Here is a 26,431-nt window from a genome sequence, read left to right as displayed (position 1 = left end):
GACAATTTACTGATTTTGACAATTGTTAAATATGACGTCTGACTTTTGAGATCTTGTCCTCTATTAGTCAAATCGACAATAACATGAAATGTAATTTAGTAAGCAGAATTGTTAGTTACAAAAGTGAAAAACAGAAAAAATATATTTAGATTAAAATCTAATTATATTATAAAACCAAAGAGTACACTACGTGTTCGTTTTAGTTATAATTTCATAATGAAAAGCGTCTCCTAAAGAAGTTTTACAAGAAGTTATGAAAGAATCTACAATGTGTACACATTTATCTGGTGGACGATTAAATGTAGCGATTATTCAGGAAACTATGAGAAAAGAGTTATTAAATCTCTTACAGCTATGCGAAGGACCCAAAGTAAGTACGCCCCTTAAATGCAAACGTTTAAAAGGTTTAATTTACCGCACGTTATTTTACTCATTTAATTTTGCTAAAATATATATTATTCTACATACATTTATAGAAATAAAAATAATATTTCTATATTAAAGCCAAAACAATGTATAATTAGTAGTTTTATATTGAACGTTTTTATATTTTAACATACAACAAATAAATATTTCTTGTGTTAGGTAACAATATGGGATGAATGGTTAGCTGGCCCAATAGGTCTGGTAGCCCAATACTCTTTGCTGAAAGAACATGAAGTAGCTGACATGTTTCCCCTTCGACCCGGCAGCTTACCTACAATTTCGGTGAAGCATATAATATTTATTGCAAGACCAAAAATATTTCTGATGGATCTTGTTGCTGATTATATTCTATCACTAAGGTATGTTTGATTTATCTGTATTATATGTTATTCTTAATCCTTAAAGCAAGAATTATAGGATGTGCATATTTAGTAAAGAGTAAAAAAAATATTTTATAAATTATCTTCCTTTATAATGCATTTACAATTTTTTTCAGAAGTAAACAAAACACACCTGTTGAATTCCACCTATTCTTTGTGCCTCGTAGAAGTGAACTATGTGAAAAGCATTTAAAAAATAGGGGAGTGTATGCTAATCTCACTATACAAGAATTTATTTGTGATATATTTCCATTTGATAGTGATTTAATGTCACTGGAACTGCAAAATGATTTCAGGTAAAAGAAATATCTGTTGCTATTTTAGTTACCCACAACACAGGGCCTCCCTAGTGGGACTAGCGATTTATGATTTCTGTCACAAACCCTTCTGTCATTAATAAAGTTTTTATTATTATTCCCTAGTGTGTAAAACAATTTGAACACTGTAAACATACAGTATTAAATAGAATTTTGTTTGGATTTCAGAGAAAATTATTTAGAGGGTGATCCAACTTGTCTGTACAATGCAGCTCAAGCACTAAGAACTATTCAACAAGTATATGGTATAGTGCCTCATGTGTACGGAAAAGGACAAGCTGCAAAACAGGTATTATTTTTAAGTATTATGAGAAAAAAACTTGTAAATTATATTCACATAAACTGCTGAGTGCCATGTTTGTGTCATGAAGTCAAAAAAATTAATTTTCGTATCTGTTTTATTAATCAATTTTTGTAGCCTTCTTTGCTTGACATCATTCATTGATGCCTCTAAGATATGCCAGTTTTTTTTAAATGTTTTCTTTTGAAATATGAGCAATTCATAGAGAAAACAAAAAGAATTGTGCAGAGCCGGGTATCAAAGAGTGATAGATTGTATTATTGGAAAAACTATGTTGATGTTAATTACTTATATTTATATAATCCACCTTTAATGTACCACAATAAAAAACACATTTACCATTTGCATTTATATCTGTAAAAGGAAGTTCTAAAAGTTGTTGTTTTCCACTACTATACTATAGTACTCAATATAAAATATTCCATTGATTATGTGTATAATTTTCATTTGATCTTAACAAAATCTGTATTTTGTAATAGGTTTGGGACCTCCTTTGTCGACTTAATAAAGAGGAACAAGGATTAGGACCAAAGGGTGCGACCACATCATGTATAGATCAGTTACTGCTGCTCGACAGAGGTATAGACTTCACAAGTGTCATGACTACACAATTGACATATGAAGGGCTTATAGGTAATAACCAATATAATATATATTATAAAATAAGTTTCGTACCCTTGCACTTCTTCCAATTTTTTATAGTTTTATTTAAGAGGGCCATTAGTTGTGGTACGGCTCCCCATTACACTCGTAATGTTTTTTAAAGAGTCTTATGTGCAATAACATAACTATTTGAGCAATAACACAATTACAATTGGTAATTTAAAAAATTAAGGCACTTAAGTTTTCCACTTTCAAGCTCAAAACCTTGATAGTTTCTGCGTCTACTAGCCCCGTAGTATCAAAAAACTGCGCAGCCTCGACATTCACGCTGTGAAGATTCCTGTTGGTGGGCTTTGATAGGTTTTCAATTTTTTTGCCAACACTTTCTGTGTTAGGATGACGACAATGTGGGTTAATGGGAGTATTTACTGTTTTGGAGTAGCTTTTTTGGATATCTTTATATAGTTTAAACGTCACTTTTGCTCGTGGAACCCTATAGTTGGATACCTTGCGTCCATGTTGGTTGTAAATTAATGATGTGTAATTTGTTGAAAGAGCTCCATTGAAAGAAAGAGCGTCTGCGTATATATCTCTAATTTACTTAAAATACAATAATTTGGTAATAAATAACAATTTAATACCATAATGAGCTAATCTGGTTTTTTACTAATACACTGTAGTATTACTGTTTCGAAAGACTAAACAGATAAACTTCTTGCAGATGAACTCTATGGTATAAAAAGCACGACAGCCACATTTCCCGGACACAAATTTGTTAGTGCTGACGATACAAATCCGGAAGTGACGGCCCGAGAGCGGAAACGAATAATACTTAACAGTGGAGAGGAATTATTCACCGAGTTGAGGGACTGCAGTTTTACAACGGTACAATTAATATTTAATTACTTAATTTCGCACTTGCAAAATTTCCTATATTATTCCTAATGAATGTTTAAAATAGATGGAAAAAAGGAAAAAAATTATATAATTATGTTTTACAAGAAATAGTTCTAAGCAAGTTAACCGGTAACCGCCTATTTGCATATAGTAGCTACTTATTTAGCTATCAATGGGTAGTGTATGTGATATAAATAGTTATTTACTTACGAAATTTTACATTTTCTATGTTTATTCAGCGCTATTGCGTTCAGAGTACAAACTTTGTTATGAACTAAATTCCAATTACAGGTAGGAACAGTTTTATCAAGAAAAGCCAGAATTATAAAGACCCAACTGGACGAGCGACATAATGACAAATCGGTACAGGAGATCAAGCAATTTGTGTCGCGACTTCCACAAATGTTGGCAAATAAACAGTCGCTGGCAACACATACGGCCATTGCTGAATATATCAAAGAGGTGAGTAAATTAAGCCACACGTGTAATAAATCAATTAAAAAATTACTGAGAACAGTTAATTCATATATTTTAATGGGGTGGGAAAAAGGCCCCATTCAGGTACAAAAAGAAACATATTGAATATATTTTATATGCAAATTAACGTAATGTATATGTCGCTAACTAGCTTAATTAACCGTTCAATTAACAGCCTAGCCTTTTAACTAAACGGTGCCGTTTAACTAACTAACGCTATCCGCCTTTGGTCGAAAATTTATAAAACGCACCGTCTCAATGTGCTATTTTTTTTAATATATCCGTAATTTCTTTCAGACAACAGATTCATTTGATTTCCATGACAAGATACAGTGTGAAGAGGACTTCTTGACGTGCGTGGATAATGAACGCATTTGTCCGTTTATTGAAGATCTCATCGCTCAGAAGGTGCCTTTGACTAAGGTAAAATTTAAGTAAGACATAAAAAACAGTACATATATTATTATTTAAGAGACACGACACGGAAATCTAATTAAATTATTTATAGAATAAGCAGTGACGTTGATAAACACTGCAAATTCTAAAATGGTATAATAAACCTTAACACAAATTAATAAGAGTCGAAATTTCACTTTCACTCACATTTACGTTCTAATTTATAAAAATAATGTAAAATTCACCATAATTGTTGAATAGATAAAGTGATTACTTGGTGCAATTATATTTTTTTAAGCGCATTTCGATGTTAGGTATAAGTAAAACCGCTTAGATATTGAAATTTAACCTTCAAATATACTTAATATTTTTACCACATTTTTTTATTGTCTATGGCTGGAATGTATCAATTGTCAAAATACCTTCCCGCGTTATGTTTTGTCATTTATTCTACAGAAGTATCTTTTTACAGGTTTTACGACTTATCTGTCTTCAATGTGTAACCGGGTCGGGCTTAAAACTCAAAGTACTGGAGTATTACAAAAGAGAATTGGTCCAAGTTTATGGACTAAAAACATGGCTGACATTGTGCAACCTTGATAAGTGCGGGCTATTAAAACCTCAGACTGGATCCAGGCAGTATTCGATTTTGAGAAAGGTATTTTTTTGTTGTTGAAAACAACCTAATTTATTTTAACAGGTATTTAATATTATCGCTACAAAATGATTTAAATATAGTAATATAATTTTTGTATAGTAATGGGGTAGGCAACTTTACATCTATTTGATTGATAATTTTTCTTTACACATGTACGAGTAGATTGTTAGACCAAAGGCGAGGCCCCGCTGCTGAATCGACGTATTGTATGCCTCATCTGCGTTGCGTTGACGCACGACTGACGCATGACTCAAAAGGGGAATACATGCAATCGCATCTGCGTCTCAGCCTTCACAATGGACATACACAAACGTGTTCTTTTGATGATTTTATTATGCCACCGCTGAATTAAAGTTAGAAACCATAGAAGATTCTGGATATCTCCTCTGATAGCATTAAGAAATTGTGATCACCCTCCCCCCTGCGTTGCGCGCGACGACTCAACGCAGCAGTGGGGCTTCGCCCTAACACAGCCCGACATACGTCAACTTTCGATTGTAATATGACGGTTTTCGATGTAAAATTACGATGTTTTTACCATACCCACAAAAGCCTTAAAAAAGGATTAAAAACTGTTTAACCTAATGCTGGTTGTTCTGTTATCATATGTAAGAATTTCTTGTGTCTGTCATAATTTATACACTGCCTATATTTTTCATATCCTCACTAAACTAATTAAACTGTTTTTAAAATGTTTAAAGGCCCTACACCTAACAATTGAGGAATCGGAGTTGGACCCAAAAGACAAAAGTTTCCTATCAAGCAAATATGTACCATTAACTGTAAGATTGAGTGAACATATTGCCAAAAATAAAGGATGGGCCGGTAAGAAAATATATATCATATATATAATTCTTCTGTGAGTGTGTATGTCACTGAACTTCTCTCAAACGACTGGACCGATTTTGATGAAATTTTTTGTGTGTGTTCAAGGGGAAATCAAATCCGATCTGGGAATGGTTTAGATTCACAAATCAGCCCGGCAGATGGCGCTGCAGTCGGTACTTTCATACTTTGTTTAATATTCTAATCGCTTGAAATATCATGCAGGACAACGTCTGTGGGGTCCACTAGTGTCATATATAAATATATAAACATAAATATATAACATAGTTGAATGTTTTTCGGCTTGTTTTTTTTAATATCTTAATAACTATTTCGGTTTATTTTACTACTTGCTTCCGGATTTGTTTAATTTTATTAAAACAATCTATACTGCAAATAAACAACATACTATTTGCTTCTCCGGTTTATAATTTTTATTACTTTTGCATAATTTAATATGACATGCGTAATAGAAAATGACTATACTCAAAATTGATTGGAACTACGCGCTGAAGACGTAAACTTTTATAGGGTGACTGTTGTTTTAACCCCCAATAAAGCTTTTGGTATACTTATTTTGCGTCTGTTTTTTAATAATTTTTAGTTAGAGTGAGCCAACCAAATAACTATTATTTCAAATTACACCCGCCGAGTTACACTTGGGTAAGGTCAAATCCTATTAAATTTTGAAAAATTAATTTCGACTCTGATCTTGCCCTTTGCCACAGATGCGATACTTGAATAATGCTTGCTTCGAAACTTAGCGCTCCAACCCTCAAAAGACTAAAATATGATATGTGCTTATATCAAATTATAGCTATATTAAATAAAATATATGTGCTAAATATCAAATACATAGAGTTGGGATAAATTTAAAAAAAAAAGTTCAAAAGTTTAAGTATACTCCAATTATAGACGCCACTCGATTTTTCATCTTTCAATTTTTAGAACATATTATATCAGAATTAATTTGAGTATTGTTTTAATTGCGGATGTTTAAAAACAGATTGGTCAAAACTACAGCAAAGAAATACATTTGGATTAGTAAAAAATATTTAACACCACCAAAATAAATTAATCAAGTACGAACAGTGCAATCAATGTACCTAAATAAAATATGAATCATGTTTGCTTGTTATATAAAGATAACCATACAAATTATAGCATGCTATAGATAATTTCATATTGTTTTTCAGCTATTCAATTACCGATTTGTAATTGTATGTGATAAATGCTGCTAATTTTTTTAATTTTTCCTGTAATCATCAATAACACTGCTCATATTTAGTAAGCCTCTGCTGCCAAACGAATATTAACTTACAATTCAGTTTTCTTTTAAAAACCTTATGCGAAAATGAGTTTTTATGTAGCATTTATTATATTTATTTATAGAAATGGATAGAGCATTAATTCTGCATACTTAACCTTTCATATTTGAATTAATTATATTCGAAATTAATACAATAATCATATTTTATAGGTATAGTCGACGTGATCGGAGCCCTCCCTGGACCGACCTTAGACCAACTACAAACTCTACAGCCTCGTATGGTACGACGAAACTCCATTTCCAGCGAAAATTCATCAGTTGACAACCCTAAAGTTGTCCTTGTATTTTTTATCGGAGGTTGCACCTTCCACGAGATCTCGGCTCTGAGGTCAATAAGTCAACAAGAAGATTCCAATGTCGAATTTGTTATTTTAACTACGAAACTAATTAATGGAAATACTTTTATTGAATCCTTAATGGAATCAGAATAAGACCAAATATTTATATTAAAATGTAACTACTTATCTACTCTAATTACTATTTAAATGTATCCCCATGTAATTAAAACATTTCATTATCAAAATGGATTTATTTACTCAAACATTAAATTATCTTTGGGGTCAATTAAAGGAAACCATATAAACCATGGTGGTTTATTAAAATTTCACATAATTCAACTTTCATAGAATATAAATTTTAATTTGATCAGTTTAAATAACCTTACAAAATTCTGCACGCTTAACAACTATATATTACATTATTAAAGCTTCAGCATATAATTTTTACATTGATAACAATATGTTCATTCTAATCTCATAAATATTCATTACTTGTGTACTTTGTGATGTTAGATTTTTTTGGTGGTGCAACACTGACACCATATTCCTTAGCCAAACCAAGCAATGTTTCATTATCATATCCAACTTCTTCCTTATACAGTCTAAGCATTAGCGGTATTAATACTTCTAATAAAAATGTATAATTTTTCTGTGAGTAACTTGAGTCACTTCCCGCTGATAACTCCAGTCTTGCATTAAAAATAGCAAATATACATATATCAACTACATCCATCATCTCCTCTGTTACAATTTTAATGCCAATATTCTGAACAGTCATTACTGACTGCGTGAACCATATTGTGCTGCTGGACAGATCAATCCAAGTCTCATTTATCACATATTTAGTTAAATTTATTCCCATGTCTGTCATTTGAATTAAAAATCTGTTGGTACCTGCTTTAGTATGCATATTCACTGGTGTCCACTTGTCTTCTGCCACCTTAGTTTTCATTGAATCCACAATTTTGTCCTTATACTCTTGTAAAGCTCTTTTAATTGGAGTTCGTAAATAGCTATTTAATTGGAATCTAAAATCAAGGCCAAATTCACAAAATAGGGTACACTGATCTCTTAAACTCTGAACACAGTTTAATAAAGTCTCCAAAGCACATTGTGGTGTAAAAATTTGTTTGACTATTTGACTCATTAAAATCCGAAGCTGCAAACTACTCCAAACAACAAAACTGCTAATTTTATTTTTAGGAAATAACATTGTAAACTCTGTTAAGGCATCACTAAGAGAGCAAAAGAAAACATCACCCACTTGCTTTACATAACTAAGTATAGAGCCTTCAAGTTGGACTCCTTTTACATGAGCTTTAACTGTCTGACTACAGATATCTAAGAATAATTCACAGGCTTGACTGGTCATATTAAACTTATTTAGTATCTGTATAGGATATCGAGAAGACCTTAGCCCTCCTCTTGGACTCCAATTTTGAGTAACATCTAATTCCTTTAAGAGAATTTCTGTCAGAGCTTTTTGTTTTTGATCAATTTTCTTTAAAATGTCAGTTCTTTGGGGATGCTTTATAAAGTCTTCAGTGGTTAATGTCTTCTGTGCTGATGTCATAAGATCATAGGTTTTTTGAAAATGTCTTTCAACAATAAGAACATCTAACTCCTCTATTACATCAGCCAGCCAATCTGGTAATGTCGCTATTTGAGGTGATGGCAATTCCTCAACTGAGAGACTAGGGGACTCCAACATCTCTGCTTTTACCTTCTCTTGGCTTTCTTTCTTCTTTTGATTTGATGTTTCTTTTTCTATGTGCATCTTTTTTGCTGATTCAAACTTATCCAGCCAGTCTTTTTTAATTGCTAAACTATTACACTGAAATACTCTAGTATCAGGAAAGGCAAGGACTTTAAAAGCTTGTTTTACAGTGCCTAAATCTCGAACATTGACTACCGCTATGGTACTAATGGGATAACTTGTGAGGAATTTGTACCTCATAGGTCCACGACGGTTGGAAATCCAACACGTCAACATTAGGCAATCGTTAAACAAGTAGACATGCATTCTTTGCAAGGCAGTGTTTTCCTCCGCGTCAATTTCCAATAAATCACCTTCATGAAGCAAGATTCTATCAGATATATCTAATAAATTCATACAGCCTTCAACTTTTTCTGTAATTAGATTAAGTTTATTTTTACGTTCCTCCTCTGCTCTCTCGGCCTCTAAATCATGATTATCTATCGATTCTGGAGATAGAGTGTTATCGTTTCCTAAAATTGACGCTTGTGAGAGATTTGTGAGAACAGTTCTTTGGTCACTTAATAAATGTGACAGTTTATACATTTCGGCTTCTAGGTGGGATATCTCGGTGGCAGTTTCAATAAACTGCATGTAGTTTTCGTATACATTTCTCTTAAGTGCATTGGCTGTTTCTTCAGCTAAACCTTCAATTTTCACCTTTTGCTGTTGCAGCTCCTCCCCTCCTACACATGATCTAGCTAATTCTTTCACATAACGTTCAGGCACAAAATCGGGCACTGCAAAATTCTCCATATTAATGTCTGCCATGGTTTCACATAAATATTAGATTTTTCGATCAGTTTTATCTAAAAAGGACTATTTCTCTCATCATTCGTTGATATCGAACGACAGGACGTAGATACTATATATAAAATAATATGAATAATAAATCCACAGACTAGCTAGATAAATTTATACATCAAAAGTGGCCACAGACTAAATAAATTTATATTTGATATAAGTAATATTGACTGAGTAATATTAGTAATCCGACTTAAATCCGAATAAAAACAAATTATTAGTAATCCGACAAACAAATATAAATTCACACTAACATATTGAACCACTAACCATCCAAAATATTTCAGATTACTCTCTCTCGTCTTTCCGAAGAATACTACTCGATCCGATCCGAAATTCTTAAAATATAATAGACAACCAACAGGTATAATAGATACTCATGAAATTGAACCTCATTTCTTTAAATAATTTCATTTACATGTTACTCAATAAAAAGAAGTGTCATTTCAAAATACAATTATAATTATAAAAGACATTTAACGACATTGCTTTTTGCTTGCTTTGCATCATGTTTTTAGCTGTTGGCTGTTAAGGCCGATTTACATTATCTTAGTGTTTAGGAGAGTGCTTTAGGATAGTACTTTAGTTGAAACATGTAAACGCTACTTGCTTTAGTACGGTTCTACTTGACTTTCAAGTTGAATCAAAATAGAATCGCTTTTTATTTTTGTTTCAAGTGATACCCCTCCCGCACCCGCGCACCCCCCGAGATCTTCCCTCGTTGTGTGTAAACACGTAATTTAGTCAAATCTTTAGGAGAGTGCATAAGTGCCGTGAAACGCGTGCGTGTTTTTTGATTTTTAAAGAGGGCTAAATGGTCGGAAGATACAACTATCAAATTTGTGTCTGAATATGTTGTTCACGAATGTTTGTGGAACGTTAAAAACAATTTATACAAAAACAAACCGGCTAGGCATTCGGTGCCTTAAAAGAAGCTATTTTGTTTATTATTTATATTTAGTTTATTTATTTCGAATAAAATCTCGTCTTCTATTTGTTCCATAACTACAGTTAGTATTTTGCGTAGAATAGAGCGTATTTGCCGACGTCGTCGCGCGTTCATTGTGGCGCTGTAATGATACTCTTACTCTACTGGAAGAAATGTAAACGTTCACTCGCAACGCACTAAAGCACTAAAGAACTTGCCTTTCCTTGATTATCGGAAGGCTGATTTACATTATCTTAGTGTTTAGGAGAGTGCTTTAGTACAACTTGAAAGGCAAGTTCTTTAGCGTAGCGTTTACTAAAGCCAGTAGCGTTTACATGTTTCAACTAAAGTACTAACTAAAGTAGAAAGGGTGGAAGAGAATACCTTCCTAGTTCATTTTTTGTTGCCTTTGCGAAGTGGTATATTTACTGACTACAATAGTTACCTACCTAAATTAGTAATTATATTTCTACTTTGTCGCATTAACATTTTCATAACATCACAATTCGACACGCTTACTTACCTACTGTAAATTGTAGCGTAGTGAGAGAAAAGGTAAGTAAGTAGGCACAGGTATTGTACAATGCTGAGATAAGAACAGTTAGGTATACACTGACATTATTACAGTTATACACTATTATACAGCCATATGTAGACAAAGAATATTCATTAGGATACACGGTTTCCGATCGTACGATAAATAACGTACATGTGGTATAATATGACATTTATGTCAAATGTTATGAACCATAAGCCTTTAGTGGGACATTTATGTCCCACTAATGGCCATAGGCCTCCTCTCTTAGGCGAGAAGGAATGGACTGTAGTTCCCACAAGCGTATTGCAGACTTCACAGTTCACATTCATCCATAGAACATAATATCACTTGGGCAGGGGCCCTCTTGGGTCGGGGCCCCGTGGCATCTTGCCAGCACTACCCTATTGTTACGCCACTGGATCTGGCATAGACTCATTTTGTTCGTTAAATAAATAAACGTAAGCAGTAAGCGTGAGCTTCAGAAACTTGACTTAGTAGGAATGTCTAAATGTAGTACATTTTCGTAATTCTGGTAAACTTTCGTTTCTGAATTTACCGACATAATTTTCATCGTTCGCTTTTGATTCGTATTTGATAACTTTTTGACGTGATAACGTCTTTAAAATCGTTTCAGTCGGGTGACATGTTCAGAAACTTGTGTCACACCAAAACCTCACGAGCGCGATCGCAGGTATAACGAGAGAGAGACGGACCGATCTCCCGTCTCATCTCGAGCGCTGCCAGTCATTCCGTGAATGTATGAAGAAAAATGTATATCATAGTCGAATAAGTAAACTTGTCATTTTACACCCGAAATTTATCATCAAAAGTGTGAATAAAGCGATAGATGTAATTTAAAATTTGAAAAATTTTTTATCTTCATTAATTCCTTACTTCCCAAAAACTTATATCACCAATATGACGTTATCACATAAACATCTCGATCGTAAACCTACTTTACAAACAACCAATATTTTTTTTAACCTTTTTTGTAGTTTTGAAAATATAACTTTTTGAAGTGAAAACTTCTTTAGCGGCGTTGTACACTTTTTTCGGTATGGGTCGCGTCAGGTGACCTGATCGAAAATTCATAAGACGGCTGGAGCTGGCGCGGCGTATTTAATGTAATATAAATTGTCATGTTTGTGTACGATAGCGCAATAAATAAATATTGTATTCTACCACATAAATGATAGTACTTTTATACTGATAATTAAAGCAATTCGTGCAAAATTATTCCTTAACCATTCCAAAATATCAAAAATGCACAACGTTAATATTCAAGTTTTCACTTCTGCCCCCGGAGTGCAACCCGTAGTTTTTTTTTGTAATATTTTGTACCTAAGTTCTTTTCTTATTACCCATAGAGTGCCTAGCAGGTGCCTTACGTAATAATATTAATATGCAAGTCATCGCCGAGGAAGAGGTCAGTCAAGGTTTAGACGTGCATTGTTATAACTATTGAATCTAACATTCTCAATTAACGAAGAAAAAAACACATTCACAATGAATAAATAATAAAAACAAGTTCTGATAAAATTCATTTATTTGATCCTGCATTAAAGAGAAGTCGATCTATAATACACCATCAAAAGGATTATTGAATAAAAAGGCAGTTATGGGCAAGATTAGTTTTGTTTCTCGGTTTCCAGTTTTTCTGGGGATGCTTCGAGTTTCGCTTCAGTTAAGTCAGCAGCTAGCGTTGGCACTTGAGGCAACTCTTCAGTGAAGTTTCCATTACGCTTGTATCTGTAGTAACGGGTTGACACAGCTTCGGAGTGACTTTGGTAACAGTTCACTAGGGCATCGCCGTGATGATCTGTTGATGAAGAAATATAAATATAATAGTTCATGATCGTATTGGATTAGTACCTACTCTGGATATAATTTTTGTGTCACTTAAATTACAGATAAACTAATAATAATAAAATAATATACATTGAAATAAATAACGAAACTTAACATAAACTAAAATATATCATTAAAAGGAGTCCCTTTAGGCAAGGTTCCAAAGATACTGGCAGCGTTCCCCCTTTGAACTACAGATTATTGGAGATTAAATAACGTTAGAGCGCGACCACACGATGCGGTAACGGTGTGGTGCGGCGACGCACCGCAATTATTTGTTGACGGTTTTAGTTTTAGTTTTTGGTTCATTATAACCATCTCACCTCCCGGGCAAGTGCAGACAGCAATGTGACGTCTGGCCATACAAACGGCACCAGAGCCGCACTGCGTATTGCCAAGGCACGGGTCGACACACTCGTAGCCCACACACGCCAAGTGGTCGGCACATTGCGAGTCTAACTCGCATTCACCCTGAAAACAAAATAATTACATCGACCGGCCACTGCAAACCTAAATGACGTAATAGAAGTGAGTACACAGTTCCTGCTCAGAATTTAACTTTGTAACTGAACCATACATTAAAATCCGAGACATAAGCGCTTCTTAATAAGCCAATATCTATAAACAAAAGGCAAAAGTCTTTTAATTTGCTGACTCTATGTAAGTCAATGCAAAAGATATGTGTCTTTGACGGCCGACTCTGGTCGCAATGGGAATAGAATTTTTTCAAATGATTCAATAAAAGCAATCGCTATACTCGGCGCTACAAAGTCGCTATATATGAATTTTCTACGTAAGTCAATTCGAGGGATTTAGATTTAACGTCGCCTTAGCTAAATGGTCGCTACAACCAAGGTGGTAAATGTAGTAAACGAAATTCACTGTACAACAAATTTTAATGGAAACTTGTAGGTAATATTTTTAGGCTCTGGCTTATATAATAACGGTATATATAAAAGAGCCTCAAAATATATACCTATGTCATATAGAAATAATTTGATAGAGTAAAGCAAGCCGTGATCATTCTTATTACATTTATATTTAGCATTCAAGTGCAATTGTCATAGAGCTATTTGAAATTATTTTAAAACCCTTTCCGATTTTTCATTAGTGACTGTAACTTATACAATTATACATTTTTAATTCTGTTAAGCATTGCTTCAAAATTCAAATTAAATATTTATACGTTTTTATTGCGTTAATTGTCATTCAGATGTTATTTACAATTGATTCGTCTAATCTGCGGCCGTTTTGTGTCACGTGAATAACGTATAAAAACCAATATTTTTATTAACGGCTTTTTTGATAAATTAATTATCATCTATAGGTTATTTTACTGCTTAAAGCTTTTTATAGCTATGTTTTATACAGATAACTCTTAATAACACAATTTTCATACTGTCAAGTAGGTATTGGTAGTGTGTTTTTTGAAATATTTACCTTTTCACAAGAGACAAGCGCGTTTCCACGGTATCCAGTAGGGCAAGTACAGACGGGCCGTTCAGCGCCCGTACGGTCGTGGCCTGGTGTACATTTGGCGTTTGCACCGCAAGGGTTGGGCTCGCAAAGATCGCCTAGAATTACCGTAGATTTTACTATTTGAATGATTATTAATCTAATCTTACTAGACTTTTTATTACATCTCATAATGTATTATGCATTACCAAACAATTACAGAAAAATATAGTTATATACTTACGTGCTTCGAAGGGCCTGCAGAATGTGAAAGGATCTCCAGTCATAGTCTTAGGGCATGAACATACGGGCGTCAAACCGCGTAAGTTACAATCTGCGTTCACACCGCAAGCGTTCGTGCACGGGTTGACGCATGCGTTGTAAACACAGGCGGGTTTGTAACTGGGACATTCGCTGTCTGATGTACATTCCGCTGAGCAGATTCTATACGGGTCACCATGGTAGCCCTGGATGAATTATTTATTTAAAAACACTACGTAGCACATCATACAATATATAAAATCAGGTAGTTTAAATGATTAGACAAAGCCTCCAGGCATAGTACGGAATAAGAATTACTAAAGGGAAAGTGCAAGAACTGCATAATTAAATAAAATGACATGTAATTAGTAATTACCATATTACAAGGAATTGTTTTTTAACATAAGTATTAATTTATTTTTATATTATAAAGGGGAAAGGTATGTTTATAACGATTTCAATTAAAAATAATTTATGAGATGCTACATTATTCCTAAGTAATTTAGGATAACTATATTTATTTATAAATTCCCAGCCGTGCAAACGGAAACAAGTTTTATATATTATACTAGTAAATTAAACGTTAAGATATAAAAATCCTAAATGTTAACGTAATTTTTTTTATCGTTATTCAAATTTGTCTTTGGCTTGCTGAAACTTCGTACTTGTTCGTTGTTTACCTTGTCTTTGATACATTAAAAAGAAACATATAAACTCACTCTTGGACACTTGCAGATAGCGCGATGGGCGGAAACAGTCTCACAGTCGGCGTTGACTCCACAATCGCTGCATGGGCTGACACATTTGAAGTCGCGACACGATTGTTGCGCGTTACAGTCGCTGTCCGAGTCGCACTCGTGTCGGCAGCCTGTTAAGGGGCTACCCTGTATGTGATAATTTTTTATTAGTAAAAAGGTCGCATTAATGACTTCCTCTGCTTTTTATAAGTCGGTTAAAACATATTTACTAGTAAATAATAAGTTATATATAGAAATTTGTTGCGGGTAGGCGCAAGTTGAATATCGAGTCCTCACAAAATAACCAATTAAAAATAGAAATAAGTGAGAATACACAATAAAAAGCAAATATTGAACTGAACCAGGAGAAGATATACCACAGGCAAACGTATCTGCCTCATTATTAGTGTAAAAAATATAAAAATATCACGTTTTAATTTGTGTTATCGTGGCTTCGATTTCGGTGACTTATCGTTTTGACTAAAACAATCAAAAGTGCGTGTAAAAACCAAGTGCAAGTGACTTATAACAAAGATCAGTCAGTTATTGTTGATATTACTACAAGAAGAAGAAAAACTATGACTTTGTATTTGTGATGATAAACGTGTGAACGTGACGACCTAATATTGCATTAGTCACTGTTTGTAAACGTCACTCAAGAAAGAAACTGTTCGAGTAATTCGTCCTCCTCGTCATACAGTGCCTCGGCGTCGCAGATAAGCTGTGTGTCCTGAATCGAACATTTCTATCGGCCTGAGTTCAAACCTACACTCGGGATATTGAAAGATCAAATATTTTTAATTTTTGTTTTATAATTTTTTACGAAGATATCTAATTTATTTCTAACAGATATAATATAAAAGGAAAAATAATTCTGTAAGGAATTAAATCGCCGTCGCCGCTCCCGAGCTCGAAGCGAATTGTAATTATTTTCGGACGAGTTAACGATAACAGATGTTTACTGGCTGACACCGAAACCGGAATCTAGTGTTGCCAACCCTTAACAAGTATTCCAACTAAATAATGGAAAAGGAGATGGATATTTTTTGGCACAGATTGAAGGAGGAGATGGCTGCGCAAACAAAGGCAATAACCGAAGCTGTCACTAGAAACGTGTCAGAGAATGTTAACGAGAAATTGACTGCTCTGGTGGAAGAAAACAAAAGCCTGAAGACTGAAGTAAAAATCTTACATGACAAAATTAAGTCCATGGAAGAATACAGGAAGGGAAACAACATAATCTTCTTTGGTATAAAAGAGGAACAGCGCATGGAGTCTCCAATCGAAGTCATAAAAAAAGTACTTGAAGAAAACATGAACCTTCATCTTAACTCGAATGAAATAAATAAAGCTTATCGACTAGGAGAAAAAAAAGGCAACAAACCGCGTCCTATCCTTGTAATGTTTACAACAAACTGGAGAAGAAACGAAGTACTTAGGAACAAAAAGAAATTAGATTCTGATATCTATATTAAGGAGGACCTTAGCAAGGAAACCTTGGAAAAGAGGAAACAACTTCTGCCTCAACTAAAGGAGGAACGAGCAATGGGAAAAATTTGTTACTTTTTCAAGGATAAAATAGTCGTGAAAGAACCGAAAGAGGACAAAAGAGATAAGAGAAAAAGAGACTCCACTAACTCCCCAAGCAAATCTCCAACTTACACACGTACTGCGGGCCCAAAGAAGATTAATAAAACTTGCATGCTAGATTACGTAGCACGTGGCAGATCACTGTCACTACCTTCACCTTCAGCATCAAAAAACGCTCAACAGACGCCGACAACAACAGGAGACCCAACCCAACAATAGAAAATCAAAACAAAAATAACAACAATATTTACATAACAAATAAACAAAATCAAACAAATAGACAAAATCAAACAAATAAACAAAATCAAACAAATAAACAAAACCAAACAAATAAACAAAATCAAACAAATAAACAAAATCAAACAAATAAACAAAATCAATCAAATAAACAAAATCAAACAAAAGAAGCATTCCCCAACCCGGCTGGTCCCCGTGGGGAATTAGACCACACCCCCCCAAAAGAATACCAACAAAAGAACCAGATTTATATAGCAACCTTTAATGTACGCACACTGAGAACAGAAGATAGTCTGCTAGAATTGACAATGGCACTGGAGAGAATAAAGTGGAGTATAATAGGAATCAGTGAAGTTAGACGCATGGGCGATAAAATAGAAGACTATGGCGATTTTGTCCTATGTTCTAAGGGAGAGACACCAGGACAATATGGCGTCGGTTTCATGATACATAAAGAATTAGAAAACAATATCCTTGAGTTTCAAGGGGTTTCAGAGCGTATAGCAGTCCTAAAAATCATGCTACCTTTATTTAAAAAGGAATGGACCATAGTACAAGTATACTCGCCTACAGAGCAATCTTCTGACAGCACCATTGAATCCTTCTATAAAAAACTAAACAACACTTTAACCGAATTAGGTTCAACAAATTTAATCCTGATGGGAGATTTTAATGCTCAAATAGGGACTAGGAAAGACGGCGAAGAAATCATAATGGGACCTCACTACCAAGGAAAAAGATCAAGAAATGGACAGAAACTAATAGATTTAGCTTTCGAACAACACTTAGTCATTTTAAATTCACTATACAAGAAAAAACAAAACAGAAGATGGACATGGTCATCCCCTGACGGGCGCTATAAAAATGAGATTGACTATATACTTACCAATCGTGCCAGATCATTCGAAGATTGTCAAGTCATTTCAAATTTAAATTTTAACACTAACCATCGAATGGTGCGAACCCAGCTTAAATCTACAACAATAAAATGTACTAGAAAATTCACTAACCACCAAAAAGAAACAACGAAAAATAAAGGACCACAACTAACAGCCAAACAACTGGAAGTAGAATTGAAGAACATAGAAGGAGATCTATCAGAGCTGAATACACTGAAAATCTACAGCAAATTCTCAGATATTCTTGGTAAATTTAGTACGAAAAAAGAAGTACATGGAAAAGGAAAAGATATACTGTCAGAAAAGACAAAACGAATAATGGAAAAAAGGGAAAAAATTATACAAACTTCCCCTAAAACAGTAGAAGTTAGAAAAGTCATTGCTCAACTAAGCAAAGATCTAAGAATGAGTATGCGAAAGGACAGGAAATTATATAGACTACGAACTTTGGAAAACCTAATTGAAAAAACTGGAGGAACTAAAAAAGCCATAAAACTACTACAAGAAAAGGTGCAATGGATACCCAAATTCAAAGATTTATCTGGTAAAGACAAAACTAAAAGACCAGATATTATAAGTATTGCCACAGATTATTACAGAGAACTGTACTCAAAAAGATCAACAATTGAACACATTGAACTACTTGACTCAGATAAAGTACCATCCATTATGATACGCGAAGTCGAAAAAGCAATCAGCGCACTGAAGAGAGACAAAGCACAAGGTCCTGATAATATTTCAAATGAAGTGCTACTTGAAACAAAGCATATAATTACACCATTCCTGACTAAACTCTTCAATACTATCCTGGAAACGGAAAGTATTCCAAAACACTGGACTGTATCGTCTATTAAACTACTGCATAAAAAAGGTAACAGAGATGACATTGGCAATTATAGGCCCATAAGCCTAATGTCCAACTTATATAAAGTATTTTCAAAAATTATTTTAAGCCGTATCAGTAAAACTTTGGACGAAAATCAACCCAGGGAGCAGGCAGGCTTCAGAAACGACTACTCGACAGTGGATCACATGCACGTTGCTAGACAGATAGCTGAAAAGTGCAAAGAATATAACATCCAATTTTACTGTTGCTTTGTAGACTACTGCAAGGCATTTGATTCACTGGATCACTCAAAAATTTGGGAAGCTTTGCGAAAGCAGGGTGTGGAGCACAAATACATAAGGATAATTAAGAACATCTACACAGGTACCACAGCAAAGATCAAAATGGAAAAGGAAGGCTGCGACATAAATATCCTCAGAGGAGTAAGACAGGGCGACCCACTATCGCCCAAACTGTTTACAGCTGTTCTAGAGGAAATATTCCGAAAGTTAGATTGGACAGAATATGGCTTAAATATAAATGGCGAGAAACTGACCCATCTGAGATTCGCGGACGACATAGTGGTATTTGCAAATACGGCAGAAGAATTACAAAATATGCTCATAGAACTGAATACAGCTAGCAAAGAAGTTGGACTCTTAATGAACGTCCAAAAAACTAAAGCAATGACCAATGGCAGGAATGACAGAGTAATAAAAATAGATGACAACACAATAGATTATGTATCAGAATATCTTTATTTAGGTCAACTGATATCCAACCATGACTCAACTACAAAGGAAATAGACAGAAGAATTGGAAATGCATGGAAGAGATATTGGTCCCTAAAAGAAGTTATGAAAAATAGTCAAACAAGCATGCACATCAAGAGAAAACTTTTCAACATATGCATCCTACCAATTCTTACATACGGCTGTCAAACATGGGCACTTACCAAAGCACAATGCGAAAGATTAAGTGTAACCCAGAGAGCCATGGAAAGAAGCATAATAAAGAAAAGAAGAATTGATAAAATTAGTAACAAAAAATTAAGAGATAAAACAGGGTTTGCTGACGTTGTGTATAAAACAAAATTACTAAAATGGAAATGGGCTGGACATACCATAAGAGGAGCGGAAAAATGGAGCAAAATCGTTACACTATGGCAACCAAGAGGCCATAAAAGAAACAAAGGTAGGCAATTTAAGAGGTGGGCCGATGAAATCGTGGAAATGGCAGGAAAATCTAAGACCTGGACAAGATTGGTTTACAATAAGAAAGAATGGAGGACAATGGGGGAGGCCTTTGCCCGTAGGCACACAGAATCGTTATCATAGATTAAGGAAATAACAGTTATAATGTATATATTTTGTATTCTGATATAAGGCTAATAAATAATAATAATAAATAATAATAAGTTATATGTTCGCGCCTGGTATATAGTACCGATGACGCTGAGCAGATGCTTTCCTCGCTCAACGAATAAGTATTTTATACGCATTACAACGAGGAAATTCTGCCAGCAAGGTACACTGCCACAAAACCAAACTTATTAAATTTGTTTTAATTTTCCATTTATCAATTTTTAATGATTATTATATAACATAAGTATATAATATAGTATTTATTTCCTACACAAATATATAATACATATCTGTGTAGGAAATAAATACAATAAGTTTAATGTTAAGTATAACATAATTACGAATCTACAACTAGAGATAAATGGACTCTGAGTGGGGCTGTTAAATTGCATTTTAAACAAGTTCGAACGCGTTGAGGCGTTCATAAAAATAAAATAAGTCAGTGGCGCAACAACGTCTTTAGGTCTTGGCCTCAGATTTCTAAATCTGTTTCATGATCATTTTTAAGTGTAATAGGCAAGTAGGTGATCAGCCTCCAGTGCCTAACACACGCCGTCGACTTTTTGGGTCTAATGTCATGTCGGTTTCCTCACGATGTTTTCCTTCACCGTTCGAGCAAATGTTAAAAGCGCACATAGTAAGAAAGTCCATTGGTGCACAGCCGGGGATCGAACCTACGACCTCAGGTATGAGAGTCGCACGCTGAAGCCTTTAGGCCAACACTCTCCTTGAGGCTATATTATGTCAACTAAATATTAAATTTTAAATTTAATTTAAGAAGTTACATACGAGGTATCCAGGAAGGCAGGTACATATGGCCTGGTTATTGGCCACGTGGCATTTGGTGTTGGAACCGCACGGAGATGGGTGGCAGGCCTCCTCTGAAAATGTTAATTACGATAAAAAAATCAGTAGAGCTACCTTTGACCTCAGATGCACAAGGTAAGGGCGGATTCAGGGAGTCATAAAGGTCATGTCCAGGTCATTGTAATTACAAAAGCTATATTACGCTGTTTTATTTTTGAAGTGAAACTTCTTTAGACGCATGAGGGTAATTTTTTTAAAAAGCGTCACGAAGTTGTGCAGTGTTTTTGTCGAAGAAAAGAGAGAGAGTGAGAACGGTGAATTACCTTATAAAATTATAATTTCGTAGAGAGAATTTACGAAATATTAGTATTTTATATTTTATGCAAAATAATTTATTGAAATTGTAAGGAATTGTGAATTAAAATGCCACGTGTTTTCATTATCAAAGAAATAAATTTAAAAAAATTAAATTTATTAATTGAATTAATTTTCGACACTTTTAATATTTAAATGACAATTAAATTTCTAACATAACTTCCTTTTTCTCTCCCTCTAAGTCTCGGAAATCTATAGTTTTAGATTTGTATAAATATGAACAAGAGTTAAAAATTAGTTTGCCAAAGAAGTTTCAATTCTGACATGTGTACTTTGTGCACACACTATTTATATAACTGAGCAAATGGGCAGGAGGCTCACCTGATGTTAAGTGATACATAGACTCTCACATTTCCAGAAGGCTCGCAAGTGCGTTGCCGGCCTTTGTCTGATCTTAATTGAAATATTTCATCAACCTTAAGTGCTAGGCACAAGTAGATTTTTTTAAGACATTTTTCACGATATTTTCCTCCTCTATATAAAACATTCGAACATAAAACCACGGTTAAGAATCACGCGCTCCTACACTATGTGATTATTATATAACAGATTAATACCGGGATCAGCGATTCTGCAGGCTGTGAAGGGGTTTCCAGTGTAAGCAGCAGGACAGGAGCATACTGGCACGTGTTGACGAACCTTCGAAAAGAAAACACCTTAAAAAATTGGATTCATTATTTTTCATTTACGTTAACAACAACTAAAGTATCATACATATAAACAAATTTGATCGATTTATTTAGGGATTTGTCGTGTTTTGGGACGTCTAAGTGTCTTGCACGTTCAATATAATAACGCCTTTAGAATGCCGTTGTTAATGCCACGCTTTTGCAGTGCAGCCTTGCGATTCTGTAACTCGCGGTCGCGCTCAAATCAGTCGTAAAGCAATCATTTTACGATTTGGCATTCTGATAAACAATAAACTACAAGCTCCCTCCTTATCCGCTGTGAGAGTTAAAAATGTGAGTTACAGAATCGCAAGGCAGCAACAAATTGTTGTTGTTGTTTGTTGGCCCTAGGAGACAAGTGTACTCGTAAGCTGTTTATTTATTTTTTTATTTCATTTGTCTCATTCTTTTTTGTTTCAGTTGATGTTGGTAATAAAATTAGTCTTTAAGTTGTACTAACTAAAATGGATCTGTGTTATCTAATTCGAATAAATGATAATTAATATTATTATAATAAGCATCAAAATCATACTCGGTCTTATATCGCTAAATTCTCTCGTCTCTTTCTGTCAAACTGTGGTGACTCTATGATGGAAAGAGAGCTAGTTTTTTGACAGCTTTTATTTAAAACAGTATAATTGAACAGATTTAGTTTTAATGAATATTAAACAAAGTATTAAATTCTTATTCTAGAACAAGAATACACATTAAATATACATTCAATACATGAGGTATTTAAGGAGTAAGTATAAAGCTTACCTCACAGTTAGCATGAGTACCACACGCTCCATCGCAAGGATTAATACAGTGTTGGTTGACACACGATTGGTGACCGCGACATTCACTATTGTCTGTAAATCAAAGCAAGTTTCAGCGTTGTTTAATTTTATTAAAACTAGCGACATTGCATCTATTTAAAGGCCGATTTACATTATCTTAGTGTTTAGGAGAGTGCTTTAGGATAGTACTTTAGTTGAAACATGTAAACGCTACTTGCTTTAGTAAACGCTACGCTAAAGAACTTGCCTTTCAAGTTGTACTAAAGCACTCTCCTAAACACTAAGATAATGTAAATCGGCCCTAAATCGCAGAGTATATATGCAATATCTCGACATCAGTCACTAGCTTAGTTAGCTAAGTAGTGGCCAGTTAGTATCCAACTGGCCGAGGATTTTCCATTACATTCATTCACAAAACCACGACTACTGTAAGGTACTCGAATTGTCGAGTTATGTAAAATGTTATGAATTCCTGTATGCGTTTTCGATATATGTTTAATCAGTTCATTAGTTACTTACCGACCAAGGGCCAGAACTAGCCTGTTGCACAGATCCCCAAATAAAGACGTTGCGCCTACTGACTGCTGTCGACAGCTATCGACATCTTTGTATATTCGCAGAGTGAGTTAACAATAGGGATATTGTGTATCTTATGTGTTTAATTTTGTTAAACAAATAAATCAGTGGCGCTACCACCTCTTTAGGTCTGGGCCTCAGATTTCTGAACCTGCTTCATGATCATTTTTTAATCTAATAGGCAAGTAGGTGATCACGCTGACACACGCCGTCGATTTTTTGGGTCTAAGACATGTCGGTTTCCTCACGATATTTTCCTTCACCGTTCGAGCGAATGTTAAATGCGCACATAGAAAGAAAGTCCATTGCACAGCCGGGGATCGAACCTACGACCTCAGGGATGAGAGTCGCACGCTAAAACTACTAGGCCAACACTGCTCTTTAATTTTGTATTTAATTTTTTCGACATTATCTTTACAGTAAGGATGTATGTTTTGTGATTACATAAATAAACTTACCAACGCACTCAATCTTGACACACTGTGACAATGGGTCTCCTGAGTAGCCTGGGAGGCAAGCGCACACGGGCCGCACACTTCCGTGCGTGCAATGTGCGCCCACACCGCATGTGTTTGGTCCGCAACGTACTAAGTCGTCTGATATGGACCTGCCATGTTCATATAGATTGCGGCCAGTATAGCCCCGAGGGTAGTAGTTGGAGTACCGTTGGGCTATAAAACAATTAGAAACATAGTTTAGCTGACGCTACTTAGGGTGGATTTAAATTTGTCTGTCGTGTTGTGATGCATATTAGTATCTTTCGCGATATTGCTAGGTGTTTTTTTAAATAATAATAATCTTTATTCATTTTCTCACAAAAACTTCATACATAAACAAGTGACAGTTATATATTAGTATAAATAAATAATTGTCTTTTTTCTATTTAGGGAAAATTTATTAGGGAATATTAAATTATGCCTGCTAAAGGTACCTGTGTTACAGGTCATCACAGTATGGGGAAAAATGATTTTTTTTGCATTATATAATAAGAAAAATTTTAATACTTTAATTTTTTTTTTTTTAATGTAATAGGAGGCAAACGGGCAGGAGGTTCATCTAATGTTCCGCCGCCCATGAACACGGACAATGTGGCCCGTGGAAGGTATATAACGCGGATCTTAATAGATTATTTAAAGTTTTTAGAAACTTACGTATTATACTGATGTAGACTGCTGTTTTCTAGTTTCCGCATTTTATTATTCATTTTCTACATAAGAGGATAGGATAGAATTAGTCAATCCCTCTAATGTAGAAAATATAATAGAGAGTAATAGGACTCGAAAATCTGCCTTATCTTACAAAACCTTCCTAATTCCTTAACGTTTTTATAAATCAGTAATTTCTTTGGTTGCAGTGATGATTTTAATATGAAAGAATTTTACTAGAAGAAAAAATAATTAAGAATATTTCTTTTTCTCTCTTCCTAATAAGAGAGAAAAAGAAACATTCATTGTTTTCAACGCCTTGAAAACAATGAATCATATAAAAAATCTTATAGTTCGTATTTACATAATCAGAATACATCATCGGTTAACAAAACAGGCTTGGACCTTGCAGACCATATATGACTCGCCCACATAGGACCTTCTGTCCTTCTGAAGTTAAAAGCTCAAGTTTAATTAATGGATTAATAACATGTTTTAATTATTTTGTTTATTTTATGATAATATTTTTAGAATTTAAATGCTAATAGAATAGCTAATGTTTCTACAAAATCATAATTCGCAGTGTCATAGTGTGTAGACGGAATGACTAAATCATATTTTTTTATATCGGATAGGTATTGTACCTACATGCTATTTTTTAATTAAAATTATTTTATTTTTTTGGTTAATTAGGTAGGTAATACTTAAATTACTCATTTGTCCCAAGTTAGGCTAGATCGTAATGTTCAAATGATGTCTCAGTGAAGAGACAACGTATAAAAAATTATTATTCTTATTCTGTAACTACCATACACTTATTAGATTAATTTCGTCATCTGCATTGCTATGAAATTGTATGAAAAACATGTTTTTGTTAAACTGACTTATCGCATAACCACGCGGAATCGGCCTACGTGAATGTATAATTAATTGCAAATTCTAGGCGTTTACATTATTGTACGAATGCCATCAGAAAAAGCAAATATTAACAATATACTTTTATGGCGCTTTTATCTTAAAGTTTATATCATATTATTTAATTATTTCGCTCTTTATGGATACTGTGACGAGGATCTTACCTTAAGGTGAGATTCAGAAACGACAGTAACCCGAACCTTCGTATGTCAGAATGCAATACAGTTTTCACATACCAGGGTTTGACTTAAGCGCTAAGTCTCGTTTCTTATCCTAACGTAAGATTCAGAGCGGAATTCTGACTCCCGTGTATGTCAAAAACATAATTAAATCTACTTACCTTCAACTCCCCAGGTGAAGGCTAAAAGCACCAAAGGTGCTATAAATAAACCTTTTCTTATCATCTGAAAAAAACACAGACGAGGAAAAATATCATTAAATTTTCCTAAATCCACATACAATTAAAAATATTAGACTGCGTGGGTCATCCATTATATTTATATTGATATAATGTTTGCATATTAAATATCACAATAAATAAATAGTTAGTGTAAATATACTAATTAATTCCAAACCTAATCAACTTGTGATATATTGTTACTCTAGTGTGTATTTTATTTTATAGGTTCGTAAAATTTCATCTTTAGGTCAAGGGTAACGGTAAGATGATCGGTCAAGTGATTGCATCGAGTTATGAAATAATACTTATTTTATAAAATTGGCAAACCATTATTTTAACTATATAATGAACTCATACAATTTTAATATCTGGCCTTTTATTTAAATTAAAGAAATATTATGTAGCAATTAAAAAGTACTACCGTAATAACTACTGTCTAAATTTAATTACTTTCAAACTTCATGAAAATAATTGTAAAAAGTCACTTCACTTATCTGATACCAAAATTTAAATAATTTTTTGTCGTATAAAACCTCACTGATCACTTACATCGGTTTGTCCGTGTTGCAATGAAGGAGAACACAACGCGATTCAACATAATATGTCTCCTATCCTTATACTTAAAAGCGCCCACG

At 34.1% G+C, this 26,431-nt stretch overlaps 3 protein-coding genes across 4 annotated transcripts; 1 reads left to right on the top strand and 2 right to left on the bottom strand.

Annotated features, from left to right (window-relative positions):
• Window positions 1–81: 81 nt before the first annotated feature.
• Window positions 82–7,133, top strand: LOC125053754 (vacuolar protein sorting-associated protein 33A). Of its 2 annotated transcripts, none has more exons than XM_047655290.1 (11): window positions 82–370; window positions 586–785; window positions 926–1,102; window positions 1,292–1,412; window positions 1,904–2,057; window positions 2,749–2,912; window positions 3,216–3,386; window positions 3,699–3,824; window positions 4,270–4,455; window positions 5,157–5,280; window positions 6,761–7,133. In XM_047655290.1, the coding sequence occupies exons 1-11, from the start codon at window positions 254–256 to the stop codon at window positions 7,039–7,041; spliced, it is 1,821 nt and encodes a 606-aa protein (XP_047511246.1). In that variant the 5' UTR covers window positions 82–253; the 3' UTR covers window positions 7,042–7,133. The 2 variants fall into 2 exon arrangements, with proteins under 2 accessions (XP_047511246.1, XP_047511245.1); XM_047655289.1 differs by having other exon boundaries at window positions 83–370; window positions 923–1,102.
• On the bottom strand, window positions 7,125–9,526 carry LOC125053753 (exocyst complex component 8). Its single transcript, XM_047655288.1, has one exon. The coding sequence runs from the start codon at window positions 9,413–9,415 to the stop codon at window positions 7,364–7,366; it is 2,052 nt and encodes a 683-aa protein (XP_047511244.1). The 5' UTR covers window positions 9,416–9,526; the 3' UTR covers window positions 7,125–7,363.
• Window positions 9,527–12,442: 2,916 nt separating this feature from the next.
• LOC125054137 (neurogenic locus notch homolog protein 1) lies at window positions 12,443–26,431 on the bottom strand. Its single transcript, XM_047655861.1, has 11 exons — window positions 26,346–26,431; window positions 25,737–25,800; window positions 23,795–24,007; window positions 22,741–22,832; window positions 21,871–21,952; window positions 20,921–21,012; window positions 15,198–15,362; window positions 14,462–14,684; window positions 14,203–14,336; window positions 13,086–13,233; window positions 12,443–12,733 (listed from the first exon to the last, which is right to left on the bottom strand). Exons 2-11 carry the CDS (start codon window positions 25,798–25,800, stop codon window positions 12,543–12,545), a joined length of 1,404 nt encoding a protein of 467 aa, XP_047511817.1. The 5' UTR covers window positions 26,346–26,431; the 3' UTR covers window positions 12,443–12,542.

Source organism: Pieris napi, chromosome 11, assembly GCF_905475465.1.
Source record: "Pieris napi chromosome 11, ilPieNapi1.2, whole genome shotgun sequence".
NCBI classification, from domain to species: Eukaryota; Metazoa; Arthropoda; class Insecta; order Lepidoptera; family Pieridae; genus Pieris; species Pieris napi.
This window is presented reverse-complemented; position numbering and strand designations above follow the sequence as displayed.